Source organism: Lithobates pipiens, unplaced genomic scaffold (genome assembly GCF_037356315.1).
Source record: "Lithobates pipiens isolate NorthernLeopardFrog02 unplaced genomic scaffold, aLitPip1_a1.2 Scaffold_18, whole genome shotgun sequence".
Taxonomy (NCBI): Eukaryota; Metazoa; Chordata; class Amphibia; order Anura; family Ranidae; genus Lithobates; species Lithobates pipiens.
The window spans coordinates 163,321,553-163,335,686 of NW_027507758.1; the positions used below are offsets into that span (position 1 = coordinate 163,321,553).

At 39.1% G+C, this 14,134-nt stretch overlaps 1 protein-coding gene across 15 annotated transcripts in view; it reads left to right on the forward strand.

Moving 5' to 3' along the window:
* The window catches only part of SYNE1 (spectrin repeat containing nuclear envelope protein 1), a 663,643-nt gene that overhangs the window by 516,565 nt on the left and 132,944 nt on the right, over positions 1-14,134 (forward strand). For all 15 annotated transcript variants that reach the window (XM_077486324.1, XM_077486337.1, XM_077486323.1 and 12 more), the window contains 7 exons: positions 97-216; positions 1,128-1,328; positions 4,537-4,710; positions 8,364-8,495; positions 9,948-10,144; positions 11,570-11,702; positions 12,422-12,604. In XM_077486324.1, coding sequence (XP_077342450.1) covers positions 97-216; positions 1,128-1,328; positions 4,537-4,710; positions 8,364-8,495; positions 9,948-10,144; positions 11,570-11,702; positions 12,422-12,604 — 1,140 coding nt within the window. The remainder of the gene's footprint in view (positions 1-96; positions 217-1,127; positions 1,329-4,536; positions 4,711-8,363; positions 8,496-9,947; positions 10,145-11,569; positions 11,703-12,421; positions 12,605-14,134) is intronic.

The following is a 14,134-nucleotide window of genomic DNA, read 5'->3' on the forward strand; positions in this document are numbered from 1 at the left end:
TATCCTTAAAATTCCAACTTATATTATTATGCTATAGTTTTAATTACTAATTACTTATTATTATTAATTTTCTTTTTATTATTTTTCTGTGTTTAGGCTATTTTACAAGCAGAAGATAGTTTAAAAGAACTGGATATAGAAATTACTGAGTTGAAAAAATGTGGAGATCAACTCCAGGTGGACCAGCAATCAGTGCAAGAATTGTCAAAGCTTCAGGTAAGGGGGAAAAGATAAAATATTTAGATTTTAGCAGGTTTTTGAATTTTAACTATGGTAACACTTATAGTAGGAATAGCATAAATAAATACAGGGGAGTAGTGGACATTTATTTGTTTCACACTTTTGAAAATGTGGGTTCCCAATTCAGACTCTTTTACCTTATCATCAGGTGCCCTCTGCTGGAAGTGTGGCATATACAGGCATACCCTACTTTTAAGTACACAATGGGGTTTATTTACTAAAGCTGTAAAGTGTAAAATCAGGCTCACTTCTGCATAGAAACCAATGAGCTTCCAGGTTTTATAACCAAAGCTTAATTGAACAAGCTGGGGTTAGAAGCTCATTGGTTTTTATGCAGAAGTGAGCCTGATTTTTCACTTTACAGCTTTAGTAAATAAACACCATTATGTGCTTAAAAGTGGGGTATGTCTTTATAAAAATTTGATCTAAAGGCAAACTTTTTTAAAATTTTGGATAGACTAAGTTATAACCCCTGTAAATTTTTTGCCATTGAGGAGATTTCCTTTCATTTGCTGTCCAAAACAGGAAGTGAGAGGTATTCCCTTCAAAGGGAAGGAAACGCTGGTTGTCACTAGAACTAGTGTTCGTATTGAAAGATTTCTCCTCTATTCCTGTTCTGGTGACAACCTAAAATTTGGGGTTTTCTTTCACTTACACTCTCGGAGATAACAGTAAACAGGACAAATAGAAAGGATGAATCTCCCTAATTGGTGCACAGACAGCAATAGAAAACTGACAGGTGTTCTTAACCTTCTTCACTCTGAATCAAAAATAGTTTTGCCTTTAGTTACATCTTAGCTACACAAAGTGCCCAGCCAGTGCTCAACAAGTCGTAATTAGTGGTCTTTTGTTAAATTGATAGACCTTGCTTTCTCCTTCCTGTGTAGGACACGTATGATGAATTGATGATGATAATCAACTCAAGAAGAGGTGGGCTAAATCAGAACCTAGCTCTAAAGAGTCAGTATGAAAGAGCTCTGCAAGACCTGTCTGACTTGATTGAAACAGGAGAGGAGAAGATGTCTGGAGGACAGAAATGCATTGTCTCCTCTAGAGAAGAGGTCCATAATATGCTTCAGAAGCACAAGGTAAGTGTATGTAAATTGACACATACAGTTATAATGCTTGCATTACTCAAGTTCTTCTGCTTGAATTGTAAGGAGATCTGCACCCATGTAAAGCTAAATCCTGATAATGGTAGAATTACCACATCGCTTATGTGAAGAGAAATGGTATGTGCCTAGATAGCTGGTGATCAGAAATAGAAACAGAGAAAATTGTTACACAACTCCAGTCACTTTCTCAGGCGCTGGGTTTACATTAGCCCCCATACACACGGTCGGACACTCCGACCACAAAATCCGTCTGATTTTTTCCGACAGATTTTGCCCAAAACTGGTGTTGCATACACACGGTCAGACAACGTTGTCGGAAAATCCGGTAGTTCGTAACATGATAGCGTTCATTCGTTACGACGGGACTACGTTCAGGCTAGTAGCCAATAGCTTTGGTCTCGTAATTTTATCTGAGCATGCCTGGCACTTTATCCGATCGGAATTCTCTACAAACAATCGGACAAAGTCCGATCGGATCATGTTGTCGGAAAATGTTATATCCAGCTCTCAAACTTTGTTGGTCGGACACTCCAACGGAAAAAGTCCGATGTAGCCCACACATGGTCGGATTATCCAACAACATGGTCCGATCGGACTGTGTGTACGGGGGCTTAGAGATTAGAAGACTGGGAGGCTGTCAGCATACTGCCAGGAGAAGGGGAGCAAAGGGTGCTAAGCTGGCTTAGGCCTTATTCACACTGGCACGGCCAAACCTGCATTTACATGGACTTTTTTAAAATGTATGTACACTGTAAAAGGTCCTAATAATACCTGGTTTAGGTGAAGTCAGTTTAGTTGCATTTAGAGAAAATAGAATTTGGTTCATCTAGCATCTAACACAACTAAATATATCTTAACACAGTTAAATCTACTTTGAAGCAGGAACATCTAAAATCAAGTGATCCAGGAAGCATTCAAATTGTTTAAACTTCCCAGAAAACATCCCCTACATTTAGAAAAGCTAATGCCAATGTGAATGACGGCTTAGCAATATATTTTTATTAGATTATATCAAAAATTACAAAGAAATTAACAGAGTGAAAAAGCCAGTGCATTTAAAAAAAAAAAAACACACAAGTGGTATAGGCAGCGAGGAGGGGAATAAATCCTCCCATTGCTCGTAAAACAATACTAATCCATAATGCAGGTCTGAAAAGTGTACCAAATAGAATTCAACAAATAATGACTATAACAGGTTCTTTATAGAATATAAAAAGAGAGAATAAAAAAAAAAAACATGTTCGGCCCATGATATGCCTAGCAGCAATAAAATATAAGCAGATTAAAAGAGAAATTTGAAAAAGACAAAAGCCAATAAGTTATATTTCATAAAGCAAGAAGCGATATACTTGCTCAGGTGCATCAAAGTCCCAAGCAAAATTGGAAAAAACTATTATTTAATTATAAAAAGAAAAGAGGAAAAAAGAAAGAAAGAAAAAAAGTGAATGAGGCCTTGGACTAGAATTTCAGTGATTCTTCTGGGAATTAGAGAATACATTGCTCCACAGTGTCTGCAGCTATAGAGATCAGTGAGAGCTTATTTTAAGGCTCCCTTATTGCTTTTTAGAATATATACATATTTGTTGATAAAGTTGCACTTTAGGAATTCAGATTTTGATGTTTGATTGATGTTTTACTGTATTTGCCTTGCTTTAAATACATCTCCATAAACACTAGTGAAGTGTCTAGTAAAAATATTAAAAGAAAGGGTTCATGGACATGACAGATTAGGGCCATACACTATCCAGATCAGGATTATTGTGGGTGCAACTTATACAAATCAATGACAGGCTGGCTGGCTCTACAGATATCATTCAAGGTTGTAGTTTTCTTCAGCTAATATTTTTTTGTTTGATATGATTATTTTATAGTAAAAATAATGCCTCGTACACATGATCAGACTTTCTGCCAACAAAACCGTGGAGTTTTGTCCGAAGGGTGTTGGCTCAAACTCGTCTTGGATACACACGGTCACACAAATGTTGGCCATGAATTACAAATGTAGTGAAGTGCTAGTCGCACTATGTGTTTTTTCAGCTCTTTAGCATCACCCTTTGGGTTCCTTCTGCTAATTTCGTGTTAGTAGAATTTTGGTGAGTGTTGATTCACGCTTTTTTTTTCGTGTTTTTCATTTAGCGCTTTTTAGTTTGTTTCTGAACAGCCATTCCTCAACCAGCCATGTTGTGGAATAGGAGGAGATAACGTGTTATTTACTATTGGCCTTGGAGTTATTGCTTTGACATTATTTTTTTGGTTTAATAATGATTTCACTTGGTATATTTTCTATATTTTTGGATGCATAGAATTCACTTTTTTGATTAAGTTCTATTGGCAGATAGCATGTCTAATTTAATTTTTTTTTTTTTTTACACACAATAAAAGAATTGTGGAGAATAATACTTGGCTATGTGTTTTACTTCAAATTACATTTTGGGAGTAGGCAGTTACATTTTAAAAAATACAATGTAAAATTGACAAGGGACACCAACATAGGTGTATCTTTGTTATCTATGGGATAATGGTGTTGTGGTAACTTGCACAAATAAAAAAAAAGCCTTTGAAAATTTGTTTGCAATAACTCCATCAGAATCACCAGCAAAGCAGCTTCATTATTATCCCATTAAAGAAAAAGAGAATTGTTCACTGCATTTGGAGATTTCATAATTTACCATGTCACGAATGTTAATTCTCCATTACAAACACTAGTTTACAAGACCGACCACTTCTGCTTCCAAGCATGCGTGTTTATACTTTGGACTTTTGTCCGGCGGACTTGTGTACACACAATCGGAAAATCCAACAACACACATTTGTTGTCGGAAAATTTGAAGACATGCTAGCCAACATTTGTTGGTGGAAAGTCTGACAACAATTGTCCGATGGAGCATATACATGGTCGGATTTTCCTCCAACAACCTGACATCCAACATTTCCCGTTGTGCGTATGGGGCTTAAGTCTGAACACCTGTGCACATTTGTAATCAACAAAGGTAGGAAGGTCTGCTGCAAAATCATATACAGTTCCTGCAATGCCTAACTAACCTCAGAGCCCCCTAACGGTAACACTGTTTTATTGTGGATGAATAATAATATTGTCAACCATATGAGTTTGGGCCAAATATCATTTTCAAATAGAGATGTCACTTTTATATTCATTACAAATACATGGAATATTTTCCAGGAGTATTTCCAAGGCTTGGAGTCACACATGATCCTCACCGAAACACTTTTCCGGAAAATCAGCAGCTATACTTCTCCTAGGGAGACTCAGCAACACTCAGATTTGATGGCGAGAGCATCTTCTGTACTGAAACAAGCTCACAAGAGAGGAGTAGAACTGGAGTACATACTAGAGGTAAGGCTAAAACCCTTTCTACATGAATGATTCTTATGTATATTTAGCACACAGTACTTAGCAACTTTAATTGTTATTATGTTATTTGACTGACCTCACAAAACAGTAAAAGTGATATGTGCACATGTATTGATTACAAAATATCTATTGATCACCAAACTACATGGATATTAGACATACATATTCTAAATACAAAATTGTCCTGTTTTATTTTCTCTGGTTTTTCAAGTGCCAATGACTTAGGATGTGTGATATTTCATTTCCATAAACTTGCATGGGTGTAATAAGTACTGAAATACTGTTTTGTTTTTGGTAGTAGAGTGGATTAGAGTTTAATCCACCAGTGGGTATAAAAAACAAGACCCCGATAAAGAAAGCAGCGCCCAGCCCTGGAATGATTGTACACTCTACTGCTTTGCTATTGAGTTTAGCTTCTGGAGACATTAAATGAAGTGTGTGCTCTGTGTGTTGTTGTGGCTAGTCCAACAGAGAGTGCATTATGCGGATATAGATCATTCACTGTTTAGCAGATTCCTCGTAGGAATATACGGAGAGCTCACTACTTCCAGTGACACTGGTACAATGCTGGAAGGTGAAGATCTCCCTACCATTGTTCAGAAGAGCTGTAAAGACCTAGTGGGTAGATTAGAACTTGCTCTCACTCCATCCATTTGGAAAATGATGCTATGAGTTTAGTTATGCTTTCTCAAAAAAAATATCTGTTAAACTCTAAAGAGAACGCAAGACATAGGCGTGCGCATAGGGTGTGCCTGATGTGCCTGGGCACACCCTAATCACCCCGCGCTGTCTCCAGAGATTTGCCCCAAAATGCTGCATCCAAAAAATGTGTGGCTCGCGCTGCCTGTGAAACAGAATTGCCAGAGTTGTTCAGTGTATGAAACTTTCAGATAATGTCACTGCATGCAGGAAGAGACACCAGCTGTCAAAAGTCACTGGGGATGTCGGGGCGGGCGGGACCGAATGGCCATTAAACACCAGCCAATGGGATGAGGCCTGGGCGGGCTGCTATATTTATGTGTATATATATATATATATATATATATATATATATATATATATATATATATATATACACGTGTGTGCTTGAGCTTTCGGGTGCATACCCTAATGCAATAGCCTATGACACAAGAAAAAGCTTCATGACTAAGAGTGTCTGCAGAAAATTGGCATATCATTTAGTCCGATTCATACTTTCTGTTATTTATACTTCCTATAATATAATAATAGTAACAGTAATTGGCAACAAGGGCAGTTGTTCCTACAGATATTAAACATCACAAGGCTCAATTCTCAGTATAAATCTGTATTTTTTCAGTCAATGTACTAATTTTAGATTGCTTTTAGTAAAAGCAAAATCCAGTATTATTAATGATTTAATACTCCATGAATTGCACCTTTATCATCATCTGCTACTTTCATGCCCAGAAGCCATATATAGTTTTCTAAGGCAGTTCTGAATGAGGAACATTCATATTTAAATGATATACATAATGTTGTTAATCTGGGCTAATCTGGGATTTGCAAATAGTGCCAACAAAACTGTATCTATTTTCCCTCCTTGGCACTGACCGTTTTCCCTTGTTACATTCTGTTAACTAAAGACAAAACATTCAAGGTCATTTTTAGGCTTTCTAGTTTATCAGTATGAGGAAATATAATGGGGAATCTTTGTTTTTTTCTTTTTTATTATTATATGGTGTGGAAGGTTTGTGGTCCATGATGATAGGACAATCAGAATTAGAAGCTGTGCCCCCCCATAGTTTTGGAATGCCAGCCGCCTGCATACCGGAAGCAGTGCGGCTGCTTTATGGGGGCGCTAGACTAATTTGCCTCTTAGTCCAGTCTGCCCCAGTCGGCAGGGACTCTTTCCATGCTGCCCCCTGCAAAGTGCTGCCCTAGGCCTGGGCCTTGGATACAGCGTTGGGCAGGAGGGTGTGCTTAGCTAAGAAAACCCCTCCTAAAGACTCATGGGATGTATGTCATTATTTACCTAGGCATGGAAACCAGGGAGTAGCTGAAGAAATGTTTAAAAAAACATTTAAATCAAGTACAGTTATTTTCCCATCTATTTACTAATGCTAGCAGCATAAGGATTAAAAATACTTGATTGAGAGAGTGAAGTTCCACTTTAACTGTGTGGTAGAGATTCAACCACATAGCTAGAAGCAGTCTTGGCATATTGATTCACATGATTTGGGGCATATCAAGGTACTCTAAAATGTACAAAAGTAAATGTACAAAATAAAACCCACTGAGTCAGTTTTTTTCCTTCTGGTGTATGTTCGACCATTTTATCTTAGATTTTTTTTTTTTTATAGAGTTGTTTTTCGAGTTGTGAAAGTGTTAACCCCTGTTACTATTTAAATTCGAATAGGGGTATCATTAGAGAGATTTCCCCTCCCTTCTCTTTTAATATTTTTTATTGTTTTGTTTTCATGGAATAACAGCAGGTACACCCATGTAGGGACATGAAAACATTATACAAAATGTTCATATGAAGGTAGATAGAAGCATTGTTACATTCTTACATTTACACAAGATAAAGGACCAGGGACCGTAACCCCGCTATGGAAACATAATATTTTCCTATCATCACCGATGGGGTGGGGCGACCCAGAGACCAAGTCTCCCTGGGGCATGGAGGCTTGGAGAGGGTCCTCTCTTTTTATCCTGATGTCAAGTTTTACCAGAGTGGAAGTGAGCGTAAGACCCCCATACACACTATCCAACTTTTGTTGTCAGATTTCCTTTAGATTTACCAAAACCATGTAGTGCAAGGGCCTGCCTGATTGCATACAAATTGAAACTCTTTAGGTTTGACCTCATATTATATGGTTTTGGTAAATCTGAAGGAAGAAATCTACAGAAAATTGTATAGTGTGTATCCAGCTTTACTCTCTAACAGCGACACGAGGAGAAATTAAAATGGCTTTTCTTTAGGAGAGTGGAGGACGACTTCCTGTCACTTCCTGTTTGGTGAAACCATTATCAGCACGTCAGGAAGTGTGAGAAAATCCTTCCCATTGGACTCACACTGGCAGTGTGCCTTCTAATCATTCCTTACTCTATTTAGAACTAGGATAAAAAGTTTGTGTCTTGACTTATGCCCTGTTTGCTTTTGGTACAGACTTTCTATGGGTCTTTACTTAAATATAAAAGTTTTTTATTTTAAGAATTTATGTGCATAGCATTGAGAATAGGTAAATAAGATTGCTCAAAGCGTATCTTTTGAGGAGAGGATGGGAATTTGGGATTCATTTAATGTTGACCATGTAATCAGTGCTGAGGCATTAGTCATTGGTTCTCTGCTGATAGGGAGAATCACTGTTTAGGTTGAGCTGCTGACTGGCCAGCTCTACATGAATGTCAATTCTCCTAGAATCGTAGGCGTAAACCATATTGGTAATGGACATGTCTCCAAATTGATCAAGTATTTATTTACTTAGGGAACATAGATGCCTGTTTTTTTTTTCTGTCAGCGATACATTTTTTCAAACACGTAAGTATGTTATTCCCTTTCAGGACTGTGACTATGTCAGGATATTTACTTACTGACTAAGTCAGGATATTTACTTTTATTGTTTTAAACTATATGTATGGTGTTTTCTGTATTGCTATTCACAAATCTCTAGACATGGATCCAATTGGATGAAAAATATCAAGATCTAAGCAGGCAGCTGGAGACAATTGAGAGCAACATACCTATTGTGGGGCTTGTGGAAGAATCAGAAGAAAGACTAAAAGAAAGAATTCAATTGTATCAGGTACTGTGAAATATTTTTTATCATCACCAAGTATTTAAATGTATAAAATGAATCACATTTCCTTCAGATTGCCTTTTTTTTCAAATCTTTCTGTTTGGCTATGTTTGGCGATATTTTAGCTATCTACCCTTTAATATTAATTTTCATATATTCTCCAAGCCTGGTGTTGTTTTGTTGATAACATAGTATAAAGAACACATCTGGATAAGCTGCTTACTGTAGTTGCGGAGGTTCTGAAAGATATGTGGTAGCTCCAGACCAATAAAAAAGCTTGTAGTGCCACTCCAACAAAGAGAAAATGTTTTTTCCCCCTGGTCCTCAATTGTGGGGGTGTTGGCATCCAAACTAACTTATCTAGCAGTAATGATAATAAACATCCAGGACAATACTCTCCCGATCCGACCCATGTAAAGTGTTAGGTGGCCTCAGCCAGTGCTACTCAGCCAGCACTAACCACGCCCTATGCCACGATTCATTCCACCTAAGTCATAGGGTCAGGTGAGCGGCATCTTGGATGCTTAGCTCCAGACCGGTAGGCTCGAGGATTTGTTCTGGTGTTAAATAAGGGGCTGGTGTAAGGCCTCATTCACGGAGGTGGACTGGTCCATACACCTGTGCGAAAGACCATCTTCGCCCATGCAGGATGCACAGGTGCTCCATGCTACTGCACGTAGGCAGTCTGTTCAAATCAATAACAGGTGACCTGATCAGGCAGACTACAATCTGATCCATGCTTTGGGCCCACGCAGATATACACTCCAGGACGTTCTTAAACATACATACAGGTCAATGCAGCTGACTACCAGTCATTGATTTGAACAGGCTGACTGCATGCAGTTGCACAGAACACCTGTGCATCCCATCCGGGTGAAGGCGGCCCTTCATATGGGTGTACAGATCTGTACACTCATGTGAATGAGGCTTAAGAGAAGGCTAAAATGGGGCTAAAAATGTCAGTGTAACTTTACCACAGTCAGGGCTGCCCTGACTGTGGTCAGATTACACTGACGTTTTCAGTAGCTTTTCATCCTTAATCTTGTGTTCATAATGAATTTTGTTGTGATACTTAATCCATGATCCCCAAACGCATTGGCTGTATCTGATATTCTTGTTAAATAAAGATCATAAACAAATTTCTTAGCAAGATGATCATTTTTATAGGCACACCTAACTACATATGCAGATTTTATAGTTCCAGGACTAAAGCTCGCACCACTTTCTCTTATTGGTCTGATTGCCTTTGAACAAGGGTCCTGCACTATACACCTATTTAATGGTATTTCATCTCAGTGGTTAACGTTAATGTCATCATTGATTTATTTTGTTATTGGTGTTAAAAATACAGCATCTAAATGGGGCTCATGGTCCGATAGTAGTTGGTTACTAATCTGTTTTGTCTTTGACAATTGATAGTTAGCTAACTAACCAATTCTCATTGATTGTTCTTTACAGTGCTTTAAGTCCAGCTTGGCAGAGTACCAACCAGGACTTTACCAGGTCTTGGAAGATGGGAAGAGATTGCTGATGTCAATCAATTGCTCAGAGCTTGAGAGCTCACTGAATCAGCTCGGAGAGCAATGGCTGAACAGTACCAGCAAGGTTTCCAAGGAATTGAACCGACTAGAGAATATCCTCAAACACTGGACAAGGTATCAAAAGATTACTGGGATGCCCAATAGTACCTAGCACCAAAACTAAATGTTTATTAGTGACACATTTGGGCTATTTTAATGAACAGATTTCCCCAATGCAAATGGATTTCGACGACAAAATCCTTCGGATTTTTCCCGACAGATTGTGGCACAAACGTGTCTTGCATGCACATGGTTGCACAAAGTTGTCGGAAAATCCGATCGTTCGGAACGCAGTGATGTAGAACACGTACGACGGGACTAAAAAGAGGCCAGTAGCCAATAGCTTTAGTCTCGTAATTTATTCTGAGCATGCGTAGCACTTTGTCCATCGGAATTGTCTACACACGATCAGAATTGAAACGATCGGATTTTGTTGTTGGGAAATTTTAGATCCTGCTCTCAAACTTTGTGTGTCGGAAATTCCGTCGGATGTCAGATGGAGCCCACATGCGATCGTTTTTTCCGACAACATAATCCGATTGCACATTTTCCGTCGTAAAGTCCGACCGTGTGTACAGGGCATTACTGTTTTATTGCCATGGATGTAAAGATTAAGTCAGAACAAAATTACTTGATTCAGGCCAACTTAATAACCCTTATGTCCACTCTGTTTTCAAAGGCTATAAATTCATGGCTGCTTCTGCGACCAAATACTGACAGCCATCTAGTGCTTGAGATTGCTTGCCAAAAAGCTGCCCATTACATTCATTCATACAATTTACAACACTCCCCCACACTGCTGCAGTCACTTTCCTGGAATATAAACAAAACCACAGTGTCCAGCATGTGGCTGTAGCCACATGGGGGGCATAGAAAACTTTATGAATGGATGTCATCAATCCATTCATAAAGTTTTCTTCATTTCTCATTAGCCACTTTAGCACTGTTTACATTTTTTTTAGGATGAAAAGCAGGGAAACCGATAAACATTACTCAGACGTTTACTGATCTCCTGCAAGGTAAACATTAATTGGAAGTGCTGTATTCATGAGCACTTCTGAGTTCAGGGCAGTGCTAGGGGAAAAGGAGATCAATGACTTTGTGCCTTCTAATTCTTTTTCCAGCACAAAGAGCCACCACTATCCACACTAACCATAGTCAATTGTCTCCAGTCTATCTCAGGAGTGGGGAAGAGAGAGTGGTCATACTCCTACTGGAGGTTTGGATTAGGCTGGGAGCATTGGAAGATACTTTTCTGAGTCAGGAATACATACACAAATAGAATTTTATTTTTTTTAAACCAGAGTTTAGTGCCATTTTAACGAATTATCTAAACTAGCTGCCAAATGCAATTCAATAGTACATTTACTATATGTTCTGATGTTTTCCAGTAAATATCTCAAGTATTTTTGTAATTTGTAAATACATTTTTCCACACAATTAAAAATACGTGTATAAAATAAGTAAATTAACCATAATATTTTATTTTTCTCCTTCTAGATATAAAAACGAGTCAGCTGAACTTGTTCACTGGTTACGCTCTGCAATGGATAGACTGGACTTTTGGACTGAACAATCTGTTACTGTGCCTCAAGAGCTGGAGACAGTCAGAGATCATCTAAGTGCTTTCTTGGTAAATATATATAAGATGGTTAAGGAACTCATGTAAAGGTGCCTGCATGCATGTCTACCCTATATTGAGTCTATTGGAACCCCAGAATCCTGTGTGCCAGCTGTTTAGAGGAGAAGTCCAGCCTGAGGTTTTTAGACTGGGCTTCTTCTAAGGGTCACAGGAGTGCAATTCATTTTGCACTCCTGTGACCCGTTTTCAGTGGAGAGTGGTCTAAAGTCTGCTCTCAGCTGATGTCACTGCAATCAGTCGAGGCAACGTGTCATGCGGACTCAGGAAGTTTGGATCCGCCACTTGCCTGGACTGATGGTAGTCTCATCCTCTCAGCGAGCTGCTGAGAGGCTGAGACGGAAGCTCCCCGCCCCTCCACAGCTCAGCGATCCAATGAACATGGTGGAGCAGAGCAGGAGAGATTCTGACTGACAGTCCTTCAAAAAAATGGTAACTATCTGGCTGCCCCAGAACAAGCATGCAGCAACTAAAATGAGAACTCCCGATTTGCATGCATCATGGCCAATGATCCAGAACATACCTAAGCAATTGGATAATTATGATAACCTAGCAACTAGTATTTTGGGAAAGGGGTCTGCTATAGATGTCTTCTTATTCTTTAGGTTTCCTTTAATTGTTAACATCTTCCTACAGTAAGTACTTTAGGAATTGAACTTTAATATGAAAGAAGTAAATGATCTCAACTTGATATACGTTTTACATTGTCCTAGGAATTCTCCAAAGAGGTTGATGCCAAATCTTCTCTGAAGTCATCAGTGCTAAGCACTGGGAACCAGCTGCTTCGTCTGAAGAAAGTGGATACAGCAGCACTTCGTTCTGAACTGGCAAAGATAGATAATCAGTGGACAGAGCTCCTCACTCATATCCCCGTAGTACAAGAAAAGCTTCATCAGGTAAGATAGGACAGTCTGATGTCACTAAATAATAAATTATTACATTTTCCTGGCTTTAAAGTGACCCTTTCCTTTGTCCAAACAGGACTGAGTAAGGGGGTCATCTAACATTCCTCACTTCTTTCTTTGCTCTCACGCCACTCCTGTGGATTCTGGGAATGGGGAAAGAGTGCCTCAACTAACCTTCAAATCAATTTGATGCAGATTACACAGGGCTATGAACTTCTTCCCCACACTCATGTGATAATGCTGGGCCAATCACAAGGCACCAGTGCTGTCATATGGAAGAAGGGGGAGGTAGTGAGTCACATGCTCACCTATAACTCAATATCCAGACCTGTACCTGCTGGGTGTTTAACTTTGTTCCAAGTGTCTGAACAGTGTGTGTGTGTGTGTGTGTGTGTGGGGGGGGGGGGGGGGGGGGTAGCAAGAATAAGATGACCATATGCTGTTGGAGGGTGGTGATAGACCTTCCTAATTAGCTATGGGTACACAAAGAAAATGGTTGTTTTAAGGTAGCCTGTGCTGAAAAAAGGTACACAGCATTCACAGGCCCCAGCTGCCACATAAATAGAGGGGTGGGTTTATTAAAGGTAAATAAACTATGCACTTTGCACATGTAGTTACATTTTTCTAGTGCAGTGACTCCAGAACTTAGTAAATGAGTAGAAACTCTGTTGACATTCATCATCCAATCACGTGCAAGCAAAAAATGCTGTTTTTTTTTTCTCATTTTCCTTGCATGTGATTGGGTATTCTTTGCAAAGTGAAGATTTGTCTTATTTACTAAGCTCTGGAGCAACTGCACTTACAAAGTTCACAGCCTATTTGCTTTTAGTAAATCCACCAAAATGTGCCCACATCAGTTTATTGCATGCTATGGCCTTGTCAGTTTTCTCTCATTCCTGCTTGTCCAGAGGAAAGGATGGCATTCAGTGAATCATTTTACTTTTTGAAAATACAATATTATGTGTAATTATGTCAGCGAATACACTCTTTTTAAACATGAAGGCTTGTAATTATATACAGTAGATGTCAGTAAACATACTGTAAATGAATGTATGCTCTATAGAGGCCTACCTAGAAGTGATGATAGAGGTATACTTGGAAACGCTGTGTTTATGTAATCATTTCCTTTCCTGTTCCTTTTTCTGTTGCCTTCCTTCCCCCCCTTTTTCCTTAGGCTTGGTTCACACAGGGGCGACTTGTCCAGGCGACTTCGCTGCCTGACAAGTCACGCTCCGTTCTGTACTATGGAACCGTTCTAATAGGAGCGACTCAAGTCGCTCCGACTTAGAAAAAAGGTTCCTGTACTACTTTGGGGTGAGTTCAGGCGACTTGCATTGACTTCTATACAGAAGTAATTTTGCAAGTCGCCGCTGATCGTGTGCAGGTCGCGGCGCTGCAAGTCGTCCCGCCCCTGTGTGAACCGAGCCTTAGCCTTTTCTCTCATGTTTACTTCCTTCTCTTCTTTCCCCTAACTTCCTTTTTCATTTGTTCCTCCTTTTTTTCCTTCACAGTTCCATAATT